At 40.0% G+C, this 25,744-nt stretch overlaps 1 protein-coding gene across 1 annotated transcript in view; it reads right to left on the bottom strand.

The window, feature by feature from the left end:
- SHTN1 (shootin 1) overlaps window positions 1-25,744 on the bottom strand; it is a 66,453-nt gene that overhangs the window by 15,200 nt on the left and 25,509 nt on the right. The window contains exons 6-13 of the mRNA XM_074158937.1: window positions 23,410-23,507; window positions 22,353-22,434; window positions 20,020-20,114; window positions 8,529-8,675; window positions 7,313-7,466; window positions 5,143-5,248; window positions 3,306-3,388; window positions 28-137 (exon numbers count right to left, since the gene is read on the bottom strand). Coding sequence (XP_074015038.1) covers window positions 28-137; window positions 3,306-3,388; window positions 5,143-5,248; window positions 7,313-7,466; window positions 8,529-8,675; window positions 20,020-20,114; window positions 22,353-22,434; window positions 23,410-23,507 — 875 coding nt within the window. The remainder of the gene's footprint in view (window positions 1-27; window positions 138-3,305; window positions 3,389-5,142; window positions 5,249-7,312; window positions 7,467-8,528; window positions 8,676-20,019; window positions 20,115-22,352; window positions 22,435-23,409; window positions 23,508-25,744) is intronic.

Genomic DNA, 25,744 nt, shown 5'->3' on the forward strand with positions numbered 1-25,744 from the left:
ATTATTGCTCTGCTTTTTATTCCAAACCTTTGTTTTAGGTCTGCTTGACTGGTTGACTGGTCTCAGATGAACTCCCTTTTTAATTCTGTCCATCATTTCCTCAACAGCTTGTCTCTTCAGATCTGTAACTTCTTCACCTGTTCCAAAAATCAAAGAGCATATCACCTTCCAGATATGAACTACAAAGAAATAGTACAAAGAAAAGGCCATGATCATAAATTAGTTTTAATGATGAAACAGCATTTACATACACAATGTACTTAGTTATACTCCCTGCAGTAGGTCTTCCTGCCTTTATCTGTGATGTGTGTACTATCCAAATCCATGCTGCTTCTCAGTTTTATTAAAAATGTAAATGATAAGCATAAATATATAGGCTTGTTGTTCTCCCCATAAGTGGGAGACCCTGTTCACAGGGTCTACTTACAGGACCACTGTTTCACCCTTAATTTTCCCTGCCACAAAGAGGCACTTTACTATACATTGCATACATCTATGCAGTTGCAGAAACCAGCGACCTCATCTCTAGTTATCAGGAATTCTAGTTTCTGGATGCAGCACCATTAGTGATCTTTGCTACCAGCTAAACTGTCACAAGCTCTTCAAGGATAAAATGCCAATCTACACACACTGAGGATCCAGCCGTGGACTTCACCAATGCCAAACCACAGAGTCTGCAGAAATTTGGACAGAAGTAGAGCCCAGACCCCGAAAAACACAAAGCTCCTATAACTGTTTAGGAATCGCAAAGCCTCAGTGCTATAGGCTGAAGCACCAAGGACTGAAGGATACAGCCCCGCTCCCACTCTATCTCTTCACTGTGGCTCAACAGAAATTTCCACAGCTTCAGTGACATAGGACCAGCTGATCACACCCCACGGCCAGGCCTAAATGCAGCCTGTTACAGGACTCCTAAACATGTCTCCTATTTCACATGGGTTTAAGAACTTCACTGGAGGACATACCAACACCTCAGACCAAACTAAAACCACACATTTAAAGAACACTGCATCAAGTCAAAGGGCAAAACTTCAAATACTATGAAAGGAAATGGTCGCCTTTTGAAAAGATTCAGTATCAGGACTGCAAAATATTCAGATGAAAGGGGAAGCTGTGTGATGAACCTAAACAATACCTGTTAACTTATCAGTGTTCTGGATAATGGAACAAAAGACACTTAACATGCCATACCAAAAAGGGAAAAAAGGAGTACTTAAAGCAAATAGATGGGAGAAATAAGGTCGATGCTATTCAAAGCTGCAACATTGTACCTTATATAACAGGAATTTTAAATAGACTTTCGCTCTCTCACTTGTCAGGGTACTATTGATGATTCATAGAAATGCAGTTTCTGTATTGTAAGCCGATTTAATGTCAGGCTTTAATTTCACAAACAGGCTGTTTCAAATATAAAAGCTTAATTGGTGGTATGGGATAGAAACCACTCATTCTAAGTCCTTAACAAGGGTCAAAACAAGCCTCAAGTTGGATATAATAACTTGATCAAGAAAGAACTTTCCCCCTTTTTTATTTTTATTTTAAGAACAGCTCAACTATTAAGAGAAGAAGGAATTTATATGTGATTGAAGAAAGGTCAGAACTGTTAAAGTTTGCTAATAAATAATGACAGAATGGGGTGTAGAGAACTTACAGTGAATTTCATAGTATTTCATGCAATCACTGTTTTTAACAGTCTCAACAAAAAGGTGTAATCAAAACATCTGGGACGTTTCAAGGTAAGGAAACTTGATAAATGAAGGCAACATAATTGAACTTCTACTGAAAGATAAGATTGATTCTTCATCAGAGATCTTGTTGCAAGGTCACTTCTCTAATTATTTTACCCAAACCAACAACCTTGTTTCTCTCAGACTGGTAACCAGTTCCCAAAGATTCCCCCAGGGACCTGCCCAAGTCACCCCATTCCTCAGTTCCTCACCTGAAAAACGGGAGGGGTAATACTTCCTTTCCCCCACTTCCTGCCTGTTGGCCCCATCCAACAATCCAGCCATGCTTACATACCATTACAGTCTGCTAACTGCCATTTTTTCTTTAACATTTATATCCTACATGTATAATTTCAGCCAAGTTCCCTTCTTCAGCCTCCTCCTTTGTTTAAGTGGCAGCAAATGAGTTAAGCAATTCATTACAAACAAACTCCTGCTGTTTCAGAAAGAAGAGAGAAACAGCGAGAAAAACCTTGGTTATTTAACTGGCAATGCTTGTCTAACTAGCTCTGACTCTTCAGGCACTCATGATCATTTGTAAATCTGTACTTAACTCCTGTTCTCAACCTACTAAGTTTCCAGCTTCCATTAACGACAATAAAATGCAATTTCAGCTGCTACTTTGCATGCAGAGCCACCTTAGTGCAAGATTCTGTTTTGTTTTAGGTTTTCAGTGTTATTAAAGGATTAGCATTACAGTCAACTCTGAGTGGTAATTTCATAAGATATGAATAGAGGGATGAAAACTGAAGCATTTAACAAACCAGCTCTGCAGAGAGGCTCTAGACGGAAGAAATCACAAACAAGAAGCCATTTGGAAATCGGAAACTTCCCTGTATTATCCTGTATATAACCTGCTCTCTGCTTAATGATTGCTGGGCTTGTTCTTCTGCCTTTTCCAGATACCCTGTGGAAGAGCAAAGCCTTGGCCATCCCCTGGCTGCAGCTACATGCTGCAGTGTCCCCAGTGCAGAGGCACAGGTTGAGCCTCTCAACGCTGCCATATCTTGTCAGGTCCTTCTGTGAGCCTACAATAAACACGACCACCCCTTCCCCAAGGCAAAAAAAAGAAAGATAAATTTTTCTGCCACATAAGTGAATGAAATCTGCTCAGTGATGCCTCTGATAAGCATGAGAGCCAGAAGTATGAAGATAAGTTTTTTTCAGTTCCAGGAAGTGCTAGGTCTTCCCTTAATGGTTTTGATCTGCAGCCTCAAAAATTATTCATATTAAAATCCATTTGGAAAAAAATTAATTGGATAAGGATCACCAGCTCAGTTGTAAGGGCACAGACTGCTACGAGGGCTACGCAAATTTGCTTGGGATCTCAAGGAAGCTCACAGTACCAAAGCTGCAATGCCAAAGACACCACTTTCTATCTCAGAGCACATATGACTGGGCTGCAATCACAGTTCTGGACTGCAAGGTAGATGAACATGCTGGGACATGGACAGCAGTTGTTAATGTTGACTATTATAAGAATTTGCATCCCTACCTGTACACACAGCTTGCTTTCACGAGCTTTATCTGCAGTACCTGCTTAATAATCTGCATGACTTGAGAAAGGATGAGCCATACCTGACTCCTGCTGAGGAGGTTTCTCCTTCTTGCTCACGTTGGTGTTGGCATGAGATCTCTTGCGAATCATAGACATGAGAGACCTTTGGGGAAAACGAAACTGCGGATTGTCATTCTGTGCTGTGTTACACACTGTCAGAATGAACTTGAACGTGACACACAAACAGCTTGCTTACACCTGATTATACAGCTACTTACAAAAGGCTCGTTTAACAGTTCTTGACTGCAGATGTATGTAACAGAATTACCCCCCACAATGCCTCCCATCAAAATGCACCAGAGAAATTTGTTTCTTTTTAACAGATATTAGGCACAAATCAAAACACTCCAAGATCTGAATATTAAAAGACAGTGTCTCACTGTGACACATGACAAATTGAAGCTGCTCCAGCATAATAAAAGGAAGGAAAAGCTGTGGATATTGAAGTGAAGTATTATTCTCCAGAGGACACTTAAATATGGTGATCAGTATCTCCTCACCAACACCAAGTTTGTAATCTTCTTACAGTGTCAAATAATTATCCTTTCACTATAGTCAAAACGTAAAAGTCCAGGCAAGGAAATGATTCATCTTAAAGCCCAAGTATAAGCTCCTACATGCACCTGATGTGTCTATGGGACCTGTCAATCCCTCCTGAATATTGCTCCTTACGGAGATATAAAGGGTCAAAATTCTGTCCCAGAAAAAAGCAGGATCCAGTGCCCACGCTCTGAAACCACCCCTACGCACGTAAAATTCACCGTGCCTGAAGGAAATGCTCCGATTTAGCTACTGTAGGACTTAAAATGAATACTGTTGTCTATTCCAAATAATAAAGGGCACAAACTTAAACAAAATAAAACGAACAAACAAACCCCCCCAACACCCCATACAGTTAATTCATGCTACACATTAGTGAGCAAGAAGCAAGCAAGCCCCATGGGTTAACAGACGTAAAAGCAGCAAAAGACCAAATGCAATTCTTTGGAACATGTTTAGTTTAAGTTGCTAAAAACAAAGCAAGATGTGTAAAGGGATGAATTCTCCCTACTAATCATCTCTATTCATATATTTAACACAGCAGTTAACACTAATCCTGTATATAATTTCTATTACAGCTGGTTAGAAAGTGTCATCAAAGTCCATTTATTTTTAAAACCAAGCAGTCAACATGAAGATTAGCTGAGTTCCTAAAATTAACTAAGCACACTTTAGGGCTTAGTTAATTACTTTGGGCCTAATGCCTGAAACATCATATATTGTTCAGCTTCTTTTATAGTCCTTCGCAAAAATCACATATAATCTTGATAATTTCACCCAAAACTGCTTGATGATAGGGTAGTGATTTTCTGGTTTTGTGTTTGTTTTTTTCTTTTTAACTTATGAAAGCAATTGTGGGAACTCAACAGAGTCTGCACTTTCATCACCAGTATCCGACAGGAAGGGGGACACAGTAATCCAACATATCCTTTGGTTCAAAGGAGGTTTCTCAGCAGTAGCTTCAGACAAGCACCTCACAAGTCTATAATTACAGCTATCAGGTGAATAGAAAAAAAATAGTCTCCTAAACTTAGAAAGACAGGTATCCCTCCTCCTCCAAAGTCACAGTCTAGACCATTTGTTAGGCTGGGCACGGCAGACACTGTTCGGAATTGGTGAGGGTGTGAGTCTGATGGCAGGTGGGGCACAGAGCGCGTCCTGCTGGTAAAGAGCCCGAGACAGATGGAGAAAGCCGTTTTTTGGTTGGTTTTTTTTTTTTTTTCTTTAAAGACACTCTTCCTGCTTGGATGCAAGCTCATGTAATGTATCCTGCTTCAGCAAAGCATTACTGCTGTGACCCTTGATTTAAGCACTTACCGTATAGGGTTTGGAGGAGGGGGAGGAGGAAGAGGAGGAGGCGGCGGCGGTGGAGGAGGTGGTGGAGGATTTTCAGACTGTTGTATTCGTTTCTGAAGCTCATCAACTGCCAAAGACCAATAAAACAAACTAGAGTGAGTTCCTGGTGTCTCACACCTGCTCTAAAAACCAAATCTGATGGTTTAAGCAAAAAAGCTACTAATTAACTAAAAAACAAACAACAAGACTAAACCACACAGCTGCTAGGAATTCCTATTTTTGGCAATATTTTCTAACGTGAACAATGTCTAGATGCACAGGATTCTCATTAAACCAGTTACCTCCAACCTGAGTTACTTTTGAAACTAAAATGACTCTCTCCCTCATACAGGATTCTTCATATAAAATGATGGAGCACGGAAAAGTTTATCACATCCCTGCGACAGTCTATTTGAGGTAGCATTTGAGAATAAACTAACAAGAGATAAAAGAAATGAATGGTTTCAGGTTCCAGACCTAATCTCTGTCTTGCTGATGCTGTGGGTTTTCCCCATAAAAATGGTCAAAATTGGGCAGTGGGCAGAATGGATTCTTCCTCTCCTGTTTTCGTGTCAGTACTAAAATGGGGAAATTACTTTTCTGTGCTTGAAATGTTGTCAAGTGTAATTAACTGGGGAAGGGCAGAAACAGAATAAAAAACATCTTAAATTTCTTTTAGTTACAAAAATTCTTAAAAATTGTTCTGAATACAATAGGAATTACAGCAGAAGTACAGAATATTACTTCCAAAGTGGATACAGTTCTTTGTTCTCGTAATGATGGATTCAAATTACAATTACAATCTTTAACATTTACTTTTAAAAGGAAAAAAAAAATATTCAACTGAGTGACTTTAAATTCCAGGTACATTCTTGATGCTGATAAATTCCTTCTGAAGCACATATCCAGGTTATGTGTCAGAAAAGCGTTGCTATACATGGAGTCATAACTCATGATAGGGATTTTGGCCTCCTCTGACGGGGCTCAAACGCTTCCCTGACCAGGCATCACGCTCACAACTGGCACCTGCTTCAGCCATGAGCTGAACAAGGACTGGAAGCAAAGGCACATGCAAATATTTCACCAGCAATAGCCCCACATGCCCTGTAGCGAGGCCACACACACCAGGGGCCCTTTTTAAAAGCAATTTTAAATAAAGAGCATTAGGTCAGAAATTTTCTCATTCAATAGACAGGATGCTGCAGAGAAGCCCGGCTCCATCCTGATGGCAATAACTGCAGGAACATCTGCACTGCAACAGTTGCCCCCTCCAAAGTATCCTGTGACCCTTTCCTGTCAGTATTCCTCAGGCGTTGGTTTAAATCTTTAGAGACAGACACCCACCAGCCAGCAAGAGTGTTTCCTTCCTCTCAGTCACTTGACGTGAAACAAAATATTTGACCAAAGTACAGAGATTTAGATGTGTAATTCTCATGGATCTGAGTCACAAAAGCCCACTGGATTTGTTTGGCTCCCTCCCTTTGGAGGGCTCTGAAGGTAGGACTTACCTTTCTAATACCTGTTTAAAAAAAAACAAACAACAAACCAAACAACCCTCAGATCCTCTCACATCAGCAGAAACTGTTTTCTCACATGTCAATATGAAGAGCTAAATCGTGCCTTTATTTCCACTGGTGTCTTCTACCGTCTATTAAGCGGTTAGGTAGCTCGATAATTATGGGATGTTTTTGTACGATTCATACAATGCAGACTCTACAGTCTGATAAATCACTGTGCACCTTTGCAAAAAAATAAAAACCCACCAAAAAAAAAAGAGCAGAGTCTTCCCATTTTAATTATTTTAATAACTAGGTAAGAGGATACATTTTGACTAACTACAAAGATTTGTGTCTGTCACACAGAAACCCATTCACATGTCTATACCCATCTGTAAGACTCAGGGCAATCTAACGACACTATTTTTATACCTTACAGAAGTTTTACAAGGTTATTCTTCCATACACATTCTGGACACAACAGTTCTGAGGTTGAAGGCAGCTGCTGTACTTTGTCTTGTGAAGCGCAGCTCTAGGTCTCAGCTACACAAAAACTTGCTTCTGAGGTCTCAAATGTAACATGTATAATTCTATTAGACATGCACCGCTCACCCCCCCATTGTACCTCTAAAATGAAAATTATTACATTATTTTACCTGAATGCTTTAGGTCTCTAGCTTTTTCTTCTGCATTCTGACACTTAAGCTCTAGTTCCTTTTTATCTTCTTCCAAAAGTTCTAGTTGCTGTTTAAGACGACTGATCTCCTTATGCAGCGTTTGATTCTCCAGCTGCTCTTCTAATTCTTTGATCTGCAGTTGGAAAACAATAGTATTCATTACAATAAAAGATATATTCTGTCCTTCCTTTTGACAAATAACCCATTAGGCACAGTTATTCCTGAAAACATGATGTTATAATATAGGAGCGAACTACAAGTCCCAGAAAGATGACACTTTTGACTGAGAGCTGGAGAGATTTTTTGAGAGATGTCAGAATTTTCTATTATGATCCTAATTTGTTTTATTTCTTCTTTAGAATACGTCTGTAGCTCTAAAGCACTTAAGCTATAAGATGTTCCCTTTTTGTTTTTACAGGGTTTTTATCACATAATTAGAATTTAATTTCAGAACATTTCTTCATTTGAAGCACGGGAGCATTGACATTTTTGTTCTCTTACCAACTGCTTGCACTGGCAGGTCAGTTATTTAAAATCCCTTGTCTCAACTCGTGCAGATGCCAGTGGGTGAATTATGGAGTATCGGGTTTGGAGGCAGCATTCAGGTGCAAAGTAGCAATCACTTCCCAACTCCCTAAATATATACATTTTGCTCTAGACTTAAGGAGCCAAAGCTGCAGAGGTTTTCTATGAACTGGAAATTATTCTTCCAAAATGCTCATTCAGAAGCACGTGAGATTACATATAGTCTTGGTGTTGCTGCAGTGATGAAAGCACAGGAACTGCCTACCTACTCCTACCATTATTCTCTCGCCGGAGCTTTAAGAACAGGCCTCACAGCTAAGGCAAACTCCCCCCAAAATACCATTTGTATTACTCAACATCCAAAATATTCTCCTGTCTTCTCTTCTTTATTTAATGGAACTTGACTTAATGCTTGTAATCGCACTTTATGGCATCCAGAATAAAATATGTAACTAAACCAGAGCCTTCAGGATGAAAAACCTTCAAGTTGTGTATTTCTGTCTTACCAGTGACCCAGAAGATGGGAATCACAATCTACAATCTTTAGATTGTGAACTTCTATGGGGGACAAGATCTCAAATAATTCTGAACATAACAAATACATGACATTCCTTAAATTCAGGAGGCTTTCAAAGACTTCTGCATGAGATGAAAAGTAATCCTGTTTTACCTTTTGTTGGTGTTGAAGCCTCTCTTCTTCTAACGTGTGGGTTAGCTTCGCATTGTCATCCAAAGCCTTCAAAAGCTGCTGATCAGGAGCAGAATTTTGCAGAAGCAACTGACTTTGCCTTTTCATCTTGTTTTGTTCAATAAACATCTGCCAAAACAAAACCCACCCCCAACAAAAACAATAGTTAAGCACAGTCAAGTCAAATGCTATCCTGGGAAACACGACAATTGGAAAGAAAATGAAAAAAACTGACATTGTGTTAATCTGGTAGAAGTAGAGGGGAAGAAGATGAGCAGGAAAGGGGAAAGGAAGTTTGAGAGCAAAATTTGCAAGAGCTGAACTCGCACTGAAAGGAACCAGGTGTTTGCTGAGAACCTCCCACTGCTACACCTCAATTACCCACAGGTTGGCAGCATTCAGAATTTAAACACATCTCTGAATTTTGTTTCCTGGAAATAGGAACAATCTGATCCCTATTCTCAGAGCTCTGGAGAGATTAAAAGAACTCAGTGCAGAAAAAAAGGTCTATGAATTCATAAGCTTTCTCCTCAAATGCATCTGCAAGCCTTGGTTGGCATAAAGCCCACTGATTTGAGGGTTACCTGGTTATGAATGATGGAGTGTCTTTGAGAAACGAATTTCAGTCCATGTTTGTGTAATCAGTCTATGCACTTGCACCAGAAAAAGGCATTTCAGGGCAATTTCAGCTTTTTACTTCTGATGCTTGCCTTTTTCCCTCTTCCCCAGTCATATTTTTGATGTGGGGAATGGATACATTCAGGAAGGTGCAGGGGGGAATCAAATGGGCTAGAGACATGACATTGATAAAAATATCACACATTTCTCTAGGTTTCACCTAAGAGGCGCAGAGGCTGTCACAGCACATGAAGTTTCCATACGAGAGATCTGCTCCTTCCAGACTGTTTAGGAACTCGCAAAAAAAATGACTGTTTCCTGCCAAAAAAAATTCCTAGTGAACTTGTTCTGCATCTTGACATCTCTTTCAGGTAGAAGGTTGCCCCCCCAGGCAACAAGGGTTTCCACTCTTGACAAACTCAGCTGTGCCTATTCTCAAGGCAGAAACAGGGACTGGGTCAGGCTGAGCTTTCAGATGAGTGTGCAGAGGTCAGCAGAGTGTGCCACTTATGGCAGAACAGAGAACAGCCTGAGAACACAGACACTCCCTCAGACTGTAAAAACACTGTTGTACAGCTCAGCAAAAGCAAGAAGATATTTTAAGAATAAAGTACTAGAAATACAAAAGTTCCAGGAGATCTTTTCAGGTTTCCATACTATTTGTTCACAAACCAAAATTAAAGATACAACATATGGTTTCTTCCCATCCAGTGCTACTGCAATGCTCCATGATTTATTTATTTACTTTTAATATAATTGAATTTTAAAGAACGAGCAGCTGATGCAGATTTGCCGCAGGCATTCCATCCCACTTCAACTGAGTCTTCTTAGCAAACAACTCTCTCTCTGGCTGGACATACAGACCTGCTGACCGGGCTGAACTTTTAACTCTCAGCGCAGCCTGCTTGACCTGGTGTGCCAAGAAGAGTCAATTGGTGTGGCCTTAATACTAATAAAACCTCCAATGAACACTTCACTGGGCAAAGCTGTGCCACGGGGGTAGGCAAGAAAGGACTGGAAGTATCCGATGAAGAGGGAACAATGAATACAGGCTCTAGTACTACATGTTGCTATAAAACAAACCAAAATAAATTTACCGCAATACACAGGCCACTGTGGCGTGGTGCAAATGTGCACTGGACATCAGCTCCCTGTCCCAAAATTCTGTCAGTCAAACCAATCATGCTGACGTCACCTTACACTAGTAGGGCTGTGGCAAAAACACAGGCATGAGGAGTTCAGAATCAAAGCTACCCACCCCAACCCATATAGGTTTGCCTTTGTATCACAACTCATCTACCTGATTAACATTTTATCTTCTTAAAAGAAACAGCATCTTTGAAACATCATACTTTATAATGGGCTCTAAATCACTGCTAAAGGACTCAATGCTGTCTCAAAGCCTCCTGCTTTCCTGCTAAGTCAGTCAAAAGTTACTTAACCCTGTCAGGAAACAACATCTTTATAGAAACAAACACCTTTAGCAAACATCGCCGTTTACCTACTGTGACCTTTCAAAGAAAAGTGAAAACTTGGGTTTCATTTTTCTGGAATCTGAAAAATAGATTGAGGTGGTAATTCCACATTTTTGTCTGCTAAGTTTCTGCCACTAAAACCAAGAGAACAGAGTTGTTCCAGCCTGAGGGAGCAGAAAGCTGCCAAAACAAGAAGAAATCAAGTAGAGTTACTTGATTTCTTCAACTTGAGCAGATACTTCACCAAATGTAGAAAATTCGTATTCACTTTGTTTCATGCTCCTCTGCAACAAAATGAAAGAAAATCCTCTTGAAGAACTGGGTGAAAACCTTTTCATTCAGAAGTTTTCAGATGAAGTCCTGCATTTTCAATTAGTTTTATAAATTCATTTCACGACATTGCAAATATGTTCCTGCTTATAGTGTAAGGAAAATGTACTTCTCCACCACAAAAAAACTTTGCTGCTTATAACTTAATGCTGCAATCAGATACATGGGAATCAATTTCTCATGGGGAGTCCCATCCGTTTCAGAAGTTACTTGCACACACGTCCTTGAAGTACAAGCACATTCTAAATGGAAGGGACTGAACTAGACAAGCTGGTCATGGCTGACAGAGCAGAAAGAGAGCTGGTGATGAACTGATGGCAAGTTTTTGAGAGGTTGCTCTGTGTGTTTGACGTGGGACAAAAAAGACCCTTAGAAATTAATTCTAATTTAAACTTAAATAATCAAGTCCTGCTTCAGCAGGGCAGAAACCCGACTGTCTGCACAAGCCTGAATATTAATTAAAGTGACTGCTGAAAGGGCAAAACAGCTACTAACAGGATTATTCAGACTAGGTGGAATTTAACCAATTGATGGATTAGTTCCGACTTTGCCACCTGCTAGACAATTATCTGCAGAGTATCCCAATCAATGCTAGAAACTTAAGGCGATGCTAGAGGAATCTACTGAGACCACAATTGCAACTAAAGGCAGATCACAAAGGACAACAGTTTGCTTACATCTACCATTTTCGTTTACAAAATCTCCAGGTGTTGTGCAAACCAGCTACCTGTATTTCCCTTGTGAGTTTACAAACAGAAGCTCCAAAGTGCAGGAAATCTGGGACTTGGCCACTTCCCATCAGCAGAGTTTGCACAGGAGCTGGGGAGCCGGAAAGAGATGGGAGTGAAATTCCGAAAATAACAGAAGTTTTTCCCTTGACGTTAATGGGGCCACACCTCATTCTCAGACCCCCCGCTCTAACCATTACCCTACAGAGCCTTCCCTGCAGCTGTTTTTTGTTTACACCAGAGCTGAAAAAGGAATTCTTCCTCATTAAAAAAGTTAGAAAGCAACTCTGTTAGTGTCAAGCCTCCGAGAACTTCTATCCTCGTTCACGTAGCATTCGGGGTATATAACTGGATGCTTTCCAACTAACTCCTCTCCCAGGAGCAAAACGAGGCCAAAGGAAATGCTTTAATATCCACATGTTGCTTCATTTCCATCTACACATCGTTTGAGTACTCACGTGGAATAACTTTTTTGTCTTGGCTACAGTTTGAAGGGAGGAGAATGTCTCAATACTCACTGTTATAATAAGGTAATCATTGGTTGCATAAAGTAAAATAAAAATCAGTGGTAAACGCTATGAATAGAATAACAAAAGGTACGTAGCAAGGCAGAGTCAACCTTTGGAAGTCTCAAACAGCAAAGAGAAGATCAGTCAACTGAGCAGTTGGCCCTTATTTCAGTCCTTGTCAGCACTGCTCCATCCCCTCCACATCTGGGGGAGAAATCAGTAAGTCATCCCCATGGAGTGGGAACGCACTCATTTACATCTGCCACAGTTTACAGGAGCTGATGTCTTCCGCATTATGTGCCCCCTGAAGCCTTATAGTCTCGTGTTCAGACCTGAAATAAGTTCCAGTAGAGGTAGGGTCAAGGTACTTGTACCTCCCCCAAGGAGCAGGCTGTTACAAGGGTGTTATGTGATGGAGAGTCAACAAAGTGGTTTTGTCTGATTATGCCTTGACAGGGCGTTAAGTGGCTCTGAAATCATCAGGTACTCAGTTTAAAATATAAATACAATAGTACAATAGTTAATCAGGGGAAAAAAAAATAAATATATATATATACACACTCTAACTTTGTAACTGCTTCACTGTACTGCATCATCAAGGACACCTGTGCATGTGAGCTTCACTGCATATAAATATTACAGCAGGAAACAACGGCTAGTGGGTTTTTTTGATAGAAGATTTGAGAAACAGATGTATCTTATTAAAATACATTAAGAAACACTCTCATAGTTTGGACATTGACCTAGAAATGCTCTCTCTATGCTCAGGCTCAATACTGTACATCAAGCAATAATATCAGCCTCGTATGGGTTACAAATCCTTTGTGGTTTAGTGGGTTCACAGCTGTCTGAAGTGCTATTCAGGAAAAAAGCTACAACAAATAAATGGGTTCTGCAGTTAGGACACAATCCGGAAAAAAATAAGTATGTATGTGCTGAAGCAAGTTAAGTGCATGTGGCTTTACTCTGATCGAAAAATTTTGTGTCCGCTGCATATATTCTTCCCGACCTGGGAACTGCTTCTGTGGAAAGAAACCGTCCCACAATGTCAGACAGAAAGAGAAGATTACCCAAAGGGCTAATATCAAGGGCATGGAAGGCACAGGACAGGATTCTAACAACAAAAGAAACCAAAACAAGTAGGAAGTATGGATATTATAGAAAACCACAGTGATGCATTTCTGGCAACGTGCTGTGACCTTCATAGAATTCCTCCTTCAGAGGAGCCAAAGACTAACTCCAGTTGGATTTTCAAACTGCCACAGAAAACTGAGCAACAGATGATGAAAAAGGACAGATGCATAGTGATGGGCAGACAACAGTCACTCCTCCCTCTCCAGATGACTCATAATATTTTTATGGTTAATAGTTTCTGTTAAGACCTGCATCAATTTTAGACTAATAAAGATGCAACACAGATGCTGTAGTTATTTGGCTAACTGCCAGACAGCTTCTGAAGGGACAATTTCTCAAGAGCATCAGTAAGTTTTGTGGCTCAAAAGAGGAGGTCTAATTTATCCAGAAGGTGAGAATGGGAGTAGATGAGTTAACCCTATTTCTTGTCCATCACCTGTTTCTCACCACAGAGGTGCTTGCAGCATGCATTTTGAGCGTGAGAAAACTGAATCCCCATCAGCATTCCGACTTCCTTAAAAACACAGTATTATTTATTTTACCAGCCTCTTCTGTACAAAAGGGTTTGTCAAAATACAGCACTCATTCTTCATTTACGAGGCATAACTGCCCAAGGCCCAAAATAAAGGGAAAAAAAATAAACTCTATTGTCATTTATTTCTTCATTTCTGGCAGTTTTGCCACGGTAGAAGTACAGTCATACATTCTATAATGCTCACAGTTTTACAGCATTTAGACACCATCTAATATATTCAGAAATAGATCATATACCACATGAAAAAGGAGGAAACCCCTTCACTTTTTTTTTTCCCCAGTAGATTAATTGCCTGAACAAAAAAGAGAAGGGAAAAAAAAAACAAACCAGAGATGGAGACCAAAGAGATGGTTTCCTAGAGCATACATCTGTTACCATTTCACAAGCCTGTTCTTGGGAAAAAGCTTGATGAAACATATTAGTGTTACATCATGCTTCAAAAGTGGTAACATTCAAGCTCAGGAGAATTCAAGTACTAACCACTTATCATGTCTCTTTAATTATTATTTCCAGTTCAGTCAGCTGGTCTGCAAATTAATTATCTTCAGATACCAGTTGCTGTTGGACTGTCCTCGGTAATGCACAGAGTGTGGTACTCGTGAGCACAGAGTTGCTCCATGAGTGCTGGTTTTGCAGAATCCACTCACAGATGTAGCACGTTAATGCCAAAGTCCTCACAAATTAACCCAAAAGGTCACAAATGCATCTCAGGAAGAGTTCTTTGGGAGCTCATGTCACCAAGATAACCAAATCCATTGCACGCAACCTCCTGAGTAGGGCAGACATCTGTTAAGAATGACAATAATTTTTCCTAAGTCTTATAAAATGATAGCCACCTTTTATCTTTCCACGAGGGAAGACTTGGTCCCAGACTAAGTGATGTCAGCTGTGCGCTGGCCCAGGTAAGGGATGGAGGCATCTTGAGGTTAACAAGTTAAATGCAAACATGTTGTTGTGTAATAGTTACTTAGAAACACAGACATATAGTATGCTGTTTTAATGCATCCATAAATACGGAGAATTGGAGGGAAAGTCAAGGAAAAGATGAACGATGCACATTACAGATTCGCTTTATTTCTTTAATCCATCTGGATCACAGCTCCTTTGAACGCAGCCTTTCAACCTCTCAATCCACAAACTATTTTACAGATAACCATAAACATTTGGGAAACCCTTCTTTTTTTTTTTTTTCCAGTTATGTGTTTTGAGAAAAAGCCTAGGGTAGCCTCAAAAGTGAGAGGAACCCCAACACACCTGCTTAGCAGTGTGACACCTCATTTCTACTTATCCAAGCTACAGAGGACAGAAAATGAGAGCTCAATGGTAACTCCGAGAGCACGCTGCCTCTCCTCCGGGAGGTTTCCAGAGTAACTTTAGGTGCAGGGGTTGTCCCCATGCCAGCACACACGACACTAATAAACCGTTCACTTTACAAAATATTGTTGCAAGGCAGGATGTATGCTTAATAAACCATTTATGCCAGATTATTTTGTTAAACTCCCGAGATTTTTACATTGCTAAGACTTTCAATTTACCTCTCTGACTGTGTTCCTCCCCTTTTGGCTTGCTTTGGCTGGATGTATTGTATTTTGCTCATCTTTGTGGAAGAGTGCTTTTCAGGGCTAGCCTCTATATTCTTGCGATGGCCTTCAAGATACTCTCTGCCTTCCTTTGTTGTCTTATAAACAGCTCCACAAAGAGCTGAGAGATCTTAAAGTGTCTCTTAAAACATGACACTAGAATTCTGGTTAAGCTTGCCAAGATTCCTGTGTTAACAACCCTGTTTTATTCAGGTAGGTACAGATTCTTCCATGCCCCCGCCCCTTACACACTCTATTTATTTAGTTCTTTTATGCAGATTCCTGTACCTTTCACAATGGATTGTGACTCATTTCAAACCCTCTTTCTTTTTCCTTCCCCCTCTCCACACCACGGCTGACAATATTTACTCAGTTTCTTTAGAATCTCTAAAGAGCATGAATTCTAATGTTTGAAGTTGGATCATTTTTGATTAATTAAATATAAATTATGGTGGTGCCAGCAGCATGACTATAATTAAAGCTGTATTGGATTTTTTTTTTTTTTTAATCAAAAGCTCTGATTTTCAAGTGTTCGCTCATTCCTATATGTGCTTGCTCCCCCCGGCTCTCGCTCCTCGCCTTTCCTTTCCCCCCCCAATCTGTGTTTGCTTCTGCACACACGCTCACCCGCCCCATTCTCCCTCACACCTGCACTCCCAATTCTTCACATTCTGTGGCAAATCCTCCTCGCTCGGCAGAAGGGCAGGACGCAAAGAGCATCACTTCGAACCACCGCTCGTTCCAGCCGCTCATCTGGCCTCCCCTCATGGCAGACACAAGGCAGCCCCAGGAGGGGAAAGCTAAAAGATGAAGCCAGGCCACGGAGACAGGAGTTCATGGGAACACATGGGCCAACTCACCCCCATCAAGGCAAGCTGCAGATGCCTCAGCCCCGTAGAAAGACACATGTCCACCACCAAACAAGCCCCTCCACAGGCAGTAAGTCCATATTTCAGTGAGCTGAAAGACACATCTAGGCTGAGATGTCACAAACAGTAACATGAAACAGGAAAACGTGCTGTTCGGAAGTCTACGCCGTGGTGACGCCCATGTTATTCAGAGCCTATCTCCTTTCTCAAAGTGCTCCTGAGGAGCCAAGCACAAAGCACTGAACGTGCGAGCGTGGCCTTTACTCAAAGCTATTCCTTCTCTCAATGCTGCACACCTTATCACAACCAAATGCTGTGGCTTCTGCAAAACTCAAGGAAAAATCCAGCAAGATTTCTTGGTTTTTTCAAGAAACATTATATAGGGACAGAGAAAACACGTGGCTGATGAAAGAAAGCAGAAAATCCCTGCGCATCCTTAGTGTAATCCAAGCAGCTCCTGTGAACACACCCCAGTGTCCCCCTGGTCACTCAAGGGACACCATCCGTATGAAACCAGGTCAATGACAACACAATTTTAAAGTCATTTGAAACACTACCAGTTTCCCAGAGCAATGCCTTTGCTGTCACCCGCTCCTGTATTTTAAAAAAAAAAAAAAACAAACAAACTTTCCAACAATCTTTCTGAATCCCACGATACCAAAGGAAGAGAAGTAGGAACACAAAGGGGAGTGTGACGCAGGCCTGAAGCTCGCTGTTGCAATGACTCCATTTTGGACGGGAGAATGTCATGGAACGAAAAGCCTCAACTGAAGAGCGACGCTGTCAATCTGTAACAACGGAGGCCCATATATTCGGAAGAGACAATAACGAAATAATGCCAAAACCCAAGAAGCACTTGTTTGCAAATAATCAGCATTTCTTTGGCATTGTACTTAACAGCTTGCCTGTCAGTTTGTTCTTCAAATACAAAAAGTACTGTAAATACCATCTTTCAAAGTGCACAGGTGTCTGAATAGTAGTTACAAATCTAAACTGGGCCCAGAGTATCAAATTATATTCTTTTATGATCCGAAAACCACCTTAACTATGCATTTATAAATTACTCATTTCTGAGAGATGTAAGACCTTTACGTACAATCTTCTGTTGTCAGTTAATGAACAGAAACACATAACTGTTCTGTACTTCAGAAGATAAAGCAAAGCAACAGTAGGAGATGCAAGACAGACACTGTAATAACGCATGGTAAATGAACATGCTTAACATTCTTAGAAATTTTTCTTAAAATAACAGTTCTGCAGATATTACAGTCAACAAACACCCCTAACAAAACCATAATGCCTGCACAATCTCAGGAGGTTTAAAGAAATTGCATTACAAAAATAGTTATCATAAAAGCATAGGTAATGAGCAAATCCAGGTTTCCTAAAACTTAAAAATAGTTGCAAGAAGGTTATATTTTATAGCACAGGCTGGTAACAGTCTTGCAAAAAAATTCAAATGAATACTTAATAAACATAAAGAATATTTTGTGTAACAACTTGTGGTCACTGTTGTTATAAATGCCTCTCCCTTGAATAAATTTGAATGGAATTTGCAGATCTCATTTTTATTTCTGAAAAACCACAGTGAGCCTTTGATCAAAATGTAAATGGCCCAATGGCACATGGCAGAGGGAGGTGTCCAGTTCTGCTCAGCACCCACAAAGCTCCATAGAAGCAGAGTTTGGAAGAGGCTGCATGTGCAGTCTCTTTGATTTCAGAAATCAATTCTCTTGAGTGACTTCTCTCCCACATGTCTTGACTCCAGTAGCATCCTGAACTGTCCCATCTCTATACCTAAAATTTGGCAGTTAACAGTATGTTTTAATAATTAGTAAATAATTTTTATTTCTATTGTTTCTTATTCCCTTGGGGGGGGAAATGTGTCAGCCGCTTTAACTTTGCCTGAAGTACATTTACATTTTCAACATGTGGTAAGAGATACTGACAATAGGCAGGAGACTGCAATATGTGTATATATATGTTACACAAATTTAAATTTACTTCATTTACAAGTTGACTCATCAAATGACTGAAGGTTCAGTAGTGGAACTGATAAAGCAGTAGTTTATCTAAAGCAAGGCTATACTATATACTTGTTTGAATGAAAAAGAATCTGCCACAGCTTAATACACTTGGATTTGCAAATATTTTCTCCTTTAGCATAAGCACCTGTTACCCAAATGCAAATTTTCCTATTAACAGAAAGATAAATTGATCTGTACATAGAAGTTATTAGGTTTCTGCCAAATTAGTTCCTTCAGTAGGTTTCCCAAAGGGTCAACAGGGTGACCTTGCAAAGGAAAGAACAGGAGAGAGTGGCAGAAGGTGGAATGAGGAGAAAGAGGAGCAGTTCCCTTGGCCCAGGTGGCCTGAAGTTCTCCAGCCTTTGTGCAGGGCATAGAGAGAGCGAGACCAAGCAACATCGAGGTCAACTTCCTCACCCCTAGATTTTCAAATCTGTTTACAGTTTAATCTCAAACCTCACAAAATTCAGGTCATTTAAAATGTTGCTGTATGATTCTGTTCGTATCCAAAACACTCAAATACCCAGAAAAACACCACAAGATCAACAGAACACAGTAAGCCTACTCACTGCTTTCTGTACAGGTTCAAAATGCATATATGCCCTTGCTCACAGTCACTGACGGAACGCAGTTAGATGTACAGGAGTTATCAAATATATTTTTTAATTTTTCGAGAGAGGAAAACAACAGCAGCAAAGACAAAAAGCAAGAGAGCCCTCTACTCTGACAAAGCTGACTTCCTGAAGGCTAAATACCTGCTTGCTGGCAGCCACGGTTTCAAAATCTAAAATCCATTTAATATCAGATGTCAGATGTTTCCCTTATTTATGATATTTCATTACTGTTGACTCATGTAATTTTGATATATAATGGCTTTCTTTAAACCCTGAAAAATGATTACTTCGGAACCCAACTTTTATTAAATAAAATATTGATGCCTGGCTTGGGATAGAAAAGCTTGAAAATATAACCCAAGTGCAGAGCTCTCACAAAACCAAATGATTTTGTAGGGTTGCAGTCTATCAACAGAATGAAAGAATTTGTCAGCATTTTCTAAGGCAAACATTGCTGGTCACAAGGCCACCACAGTAATGACCAGCCATTCCATAACGCTACCCAGTAACTCATTTTCCTCTTTGGGAGTTTATACCTATTCTAGGACACAGAAACATTTTTTTTCAGCTTGAATGCTCTCTGCACTAGGTTATTCAAAAGGCATAAGTTAAATAGCAGCTAAACTTGCACAAACCTCAATATTGTATCTTCCAACACTTGTTTTTTTGTGAGTTCACATGTTTTTCAGGAAAAACACAGTGCTTCAAATTATATCACTAGAAAGGCAGCTAATCCTTCCCAGACCCAACCACTGCCTATACCACACTGAAATGCTGTGGCTGACTAAGCCCATTACAAATTTAAAGCCTTGCTTTACAAGGGGAAAGAGGTAAGACTCCATGGATAATTCTGAAGTGCTTTATAAATGCTGTTGAAATAGTAAACCTATTTTACAGACAAAGTGCAGCAGTCAACTAAGTAGTATGTGGACATTTGAAGACATCTTTCTTTTATGTGAGAGCTGGGAACTGAAATAAAGTCATGGAAGCTGGTAGGTTTTTGCCCAGTTGCAACATCTTCATTTTACAAGATCCCTTTTTCTTGACTACTCACCTCTTGTGCAAACGACTCTGCTTTCTTCCGCAGGTTCTTTTCCAGTTCAAAGTTTTCATGAAGCTCTTCATATTCCTCTACTGCCAGCACAGACACTGTTTATAAGAATAAAACAAGATCAGAAGTGAAAGTGGAATGGATCAAAATAAGATGAAAGTACTGCTTGATTTACCCAGATAAGTTGTTATTCCCCAGCACCACAAATCCTTGAACGAAGGTATAACTTAGTTTTACACTTCTGTATATAGTTTCCTTTGCAATACTTGTCCTGTTTGCTCTAAACTTCACCATATATAGATGCACAATTACTGATATTCTGAATAGAGTAATAGTGCTCCTGCCTGGACTCAAAACTCCAGTAACACATGTAGCATGGAGCATATTTTACCTGTTTGGGTGCGAGCAATCAAAGCCTCGAGAGCTTTGCTGGACCTATCACATATTACTACATTATTTTGGAGGGACCTGTATTTGCCTGCCTGGTTTGAGTGAGGTTTGATGGGTCCGTTAACAAAAAAAAAAAAAAAAAAAAACCCAAAACCAAAACAACCCAATCCACATACTTTGAAAGAATCAAGATAAATTCCCCAACTCTGACTGAAATGTATTGATTACAAAGCTCCAAGACAGTGCTGCACACACAGAGAATACAGTAGGTATTGAGTAGATACTTTGGTAGCTCATTTCAAACATGCAAAAAAAATCTTGCTTTATTTGCCTGTGCATTAGGACCTAACCTGGCATAACTCCTCCTTCGTGGGAAATATAAAACAAGGGGTTGTTCTTTTTTTGATTATGCTTAGAAAAAAGAAAACATTTCAGAAACATTTGATCTGCCACACTATCCCATCAAAAGCTTCTTCAAGCTGGTGTGTTTAATCAACCTACCCAATATTTGGTGTTTTAAGAGTCTTCAAGTACTGCCTGTCATAGACTCAAGCAATGCAGACGTGTGAAAGAGGTAAGAGATGAACATTCGATGGAAGCTTACAGAATACACTCTACTATGCAAACCTCCTCTCCCCATGCTGAGAGACAGCTGCAGCATTCATAGAAGACACTGTCCCACTGGACAGTAAAGGAAAAAGAGAGAAAATTTCCCACTGAGTTCATACATTTCTCTGTAATTCAAAACTCAGCTGTTTCCTTGAAAACATGAACTATTCTAATTTTGTACACTTTTTCCAAAGAAAAAGAGAATATTACTGGCAGAAGGCCATGGCTTGACTGGAGTATTCACTACTCCAAAGACTGCACTTATCTTCTGTATTTTCAATATTTAGCTGTGACTATTTCCACAGGCCCTTCCGTGTGAAGGGGCAGCCCTGGCCATTCTCTTCACTGCCTGACAAACATTTCAGAATTCCTGGGAGACATCTTAAGAGCTTTTTACTTATTCTCCCCAGGTAAGGAAGTAAAATACAGCTGCAGAGGAACAACATGAAGATAAATCAGAATAACTGGGAATGTGGCTGAAGACCTCCAGGACATATTGTTAAGGTGATATTGAACAAATAACAAAGTGCCTTTGGAAGGCAGAACAAGTAATGTATCAAGACAGGCAGGCATTAGAGGCCAGATCCATCATCTGCTGCTTCAGGAAAATGTGAAACAGTCAGTAAAATTGTTAACCAAACAATTTTTAATTTTACAAGGCTAAACTGGCAACAAGAGAAAAGGGCACAGTGATCTGAGGCACTGAAATCTTTCCCTCCCTTCTGAACTAATTTTGGGTCCACTATTTCTTATGTGGAAGCACTCACCTTCATTAAGCAAAAGCTTTCCTTTTTTGAGCCCTATGTCTTTGTAGGCTTTCCTGGCTCTGGTTTTACCTCTCGTCTCTTTCCAGGAAAGGAAAGTCCCCGCTTTCCTTCCATAACTTGAAAATTCTATTTATCTCATTTCCCAGCACTTTTGCCTTTTTCTCATCATCCTCTGAACATACAATTTGCTCCCAAGTCTTTCCATGTTCAAAATGATTAGCTGTGCCCCAACTAAAAGGAAGGCAATGTAATGATGTAGGAAAACCGGAGATTAAGGTTTGAACTACATCTCTGAAGGACTGCCTTCTCCTAGCTTGCCACTTGTGCCACAGAGCAAAACGTTTTCCTATTCTCACATTCAACCCGCTATTTACACTGTCACATTTTCCTGGGCAGAGACAGTCTAGAATAGTCCATGTGTTTACGCAGTGCCTGCAGCAATAAGGCCAAGTGTCAGAACCGGACCACAGTCACTGTTCTGTAACCTGCTCTTTGTACTACAACATAAAAGCTCTGAAGCTTCTGCAAAGGATGTAGCAAACTGTTAGTGAACCTGCTGAGATCACACACCTCTGTTACACTTCTCCAACAGTTTTTGCTGCTTATTAACTTCTGTTGTCAAAAGAGCCTTTTCTTCTTTCACTTTGTTCACCTAGAAAAGTGTAAAGATCAAAAATAAGAGTATTTTAGTTAGTGATGTAAGGCATATAGCAACACATAATGCAAGCAATATTTTGCTTTCAGTAATTCTGTTTCTTGGGTTTGGCTTGATCTTAGCATTTGCAGTGGGATGGAAAGCACTTTTACCCCAAATTACAGACCCCATAACAGATGGCATTAAAGGGTTATGAACTAACCCTTCACATGGGGCTCTCATGGCCCAGTCTCATGGCACGTACCAGTCACAGCTGCAAATATAACATCTTTGGAACCTTTCAGGACGAGGCGCCATAGCACCTGGTTGAAAAGTTACTCACTTGCCCTTGACTGTTTGCATTTTAATATAGTCAGGCTGCTGTTTTAGTTTTTTTCCTGGGCTCTGTTTATTGTCCAAGAGCTGTCAGCTGTGTCTTTCTGAATGAGAGTGTTGCGTAGACAGGAAGAGCTACTAAGTCCTGATTTGCATCAGTACATGGCTTATCCAGTTTTCAAGCAGGAACGAAACTGTGCTGGCTCAAAAAGCTAATTTGCTGGTCTAATTACCATGACAGGGCACTGGCAATGGCTAAACTCAAGAATATGCTCAATGAAGTAGCACCAGTGATTAAACTGAACATTCTCCAGAATTATTTCTTGCACATCCACAGGTTTAAGGAAATAAATAAAAAAAAAACCAACCCCCAGGCTGTGATGGGTGAGGGGCTGCCAGGAAGTGGAGATGAGAGTTATAATATGCGCATTAGAACGGATCATGAAAAGTCATGTGCCAGCAGCAGACTGGACTCTGACATAGAAGGCCCCTTCTAGGTGTATGCTCTAAGTGGTTCCATCATATGGGCTGGCTGGAAAGACTTGCGATTAGATAGTATTCAATTAACTTCACAACTGAGTGTTTTTAGCAAAATTAGATACAAAAAGTACTGACTACACACTAACGTGGTCTCGCCTTCCATGGTACAATACATACTTCTTCAATTACTTCTACAAGTTTGCACCTCAGGTTTTCCAGTTCAATGGCTAAGGTCTTCTTTTCCTCATGAACAGATATGATTTGATCTCGCAGCTCTACAGTTTGAGGAAGGAAATGAAAAATGTATTTTATTCTTGGAAGAAAACAACAAAGGGAACGTCATAGCCAATGCAAGTACAACCGAGTACGAAACACCTTAACTGCATACAAAGCATCAGCTGTATTCAAGGTAGGTCCTCAATAATTTAGGAATTTGGCATAAGTGTCAAGTAACAGATCTACAACTGGGCCACAGTTTCAGATTTAATCTATTGAGGTAAGCTGCCTTGTTCAGCTCTGCCGTCTCTATTTGTGTTCTGAATGATTCATTCCCTGCTATAATGGGGCCAATCCTGCCACCACGGAGTATCCTCAGTCCTACTCAGGAGACTGTCACATCACAGACTCTGGTACGGACGGAGCAGAACGCAATTTTTAATAGGCATCCTTTAAAACAAATTAATGCACTTCAATTCTTTTTGGATCATGAGTTCTTGTCACAAGAGAAATAAACAAAACAACAGGCAGTTAATACTTGGGAGGTTTTCACTGAAGAAATTGTCCTGAACAGCTGCCAATTTATAGTCTTTGTAACATTATGTGAAGAGAGTCAGAATATAACCTTTACTGATGGAAGAGCTAATGCTTGCAATTTTCCCCTCAGAATTTTTGTTCCTTAATTATCAAAATATGAAATAAATTAAATTCACAATGGAATAAAACATTTGATTATAATCACTTCTCAACAGGAGATCAGTTTGCATACATAATGCATCAAGGTTTAGGTTAACATAAAAACACCACAAAAATATAAATTTACTGATATATATTAGCTTTCAGTAAGTGCTCTCATTCCCCACCTGCTTCCAGTATTTCATAGCACTGCTGTTCATTGAATACTGGCCACAAGTTGAGAAAATTGTTGCTAATCAATTGCAGATGATGACGACACACTGGATGTCATTCTGTCTGGTCTCACAACTTGAAAATGTTGATTCTACCCCAGTACCCCCCCAACCCCAATTCAGGAGCCTCACATTTATTTTCTTCTCAATTAAAGGCACACACATTCTAAAGTAAATAGAAAGACTTGTTTTCCTGGAAGATTCTTGAACCAAATCGTCTGCTTTATGGATTTGTGCTTTCTGGTGAAATTAAGGGAAAAAAGGTTTCACTGAAATTTATGGTAACTGGTCTAAGTCAGGTCTTACAATACATATATCAACCTTAGGCAGAGAAAAAAGCATATCCATGTCACTAAATCTTTATAAATGTGTACAAGAAATGTTTCTTTTCAGATACAGGGTATGCACTAAACTGTCTGACCAACACAGTTCAGTTGTCAGTTCTCGTTATATCCAAAAGGTCAGCTAAAAAGAAAAAGAAAACCCAAAACCTTTAAATGAATTTCAGGTACTGCTCTAAGACGCCTCTACACTTCCATTAGGAATTACAGCTTTACTATCACCTTACCCTAATGTATGAGATAGCAAAAACAGAGGGAGGTATCTGAGGGACAAAATTTTATCCCTTTAATAAATAAGAGGGTTTTAATCAAAGAACCTCCAATTGTACTACCTTATTTGTATATCCTTACAGAAAAGCGGTGAGAGGGATGGAATCATTCCAGGAAACAAGCAATACGTTGTTGAATGGTAAGAAGGCTAAAAGACTTCCAAGGTTTCCAACACAAAACACAACTCCTTGGAATCATAAACATGCATATAAGAGCAGATTTCACCTTGGGCAACACCAGAAAGCATTAAGGGGAGTTTTGAAAACACATTTTTCATAGCATATGGTCTTTCACTTAGCAGGTAAGCTAAGATGTAACTTCAGTTTTTCCCTGCAGATGAACGCCACTGCAGCTTGGCTTTGGCAGGGGACACAGCCCTAACACTGCCTCTTGGTACATGTCATCACATCACTCTGCTACCAAACACACACATGCTTCTCTCCAGGCACAGCGATGGAATATCTTCTCCTACAGCAAATGGGATGTCAATGCTTTTAAAAATACTCATTGCTTGTAAAAGTAAGGTCATTAACATTTAATAATAACGCCAAAGAGAGGAGCAGAAGCCAGGAATTCTAAATCCTTTACAACATGCCACATTTTGCTCTTTAATGAACTCTTCATCAAGACAGAAAGCATACACGTCAGAGCTCTTCTTCAAATGTTTCTCTCGTTTGACCCTGCTACCCTCCTAACCACCTTCTCTGATCTGCAGTCAGAGTCTCTGCTCTCTTTAAATGTATCCTTGACGTCTTTCTTTAATAAAAGGCAGGAGGA

This window comes from Numenius arquata, chromosome 15 (assembly GCF_964106895.1).
Source record: "Numenius arquata chromosome 15, bNumArq3.hap1.1, whole genome shotgun sequence".
Classification (NCBI taxonomy): Eukaryota; Metazoa; Chordata; class Aves; order Charadriiformes; family Scolopacidae; genus Numenius; species Numenius arquata.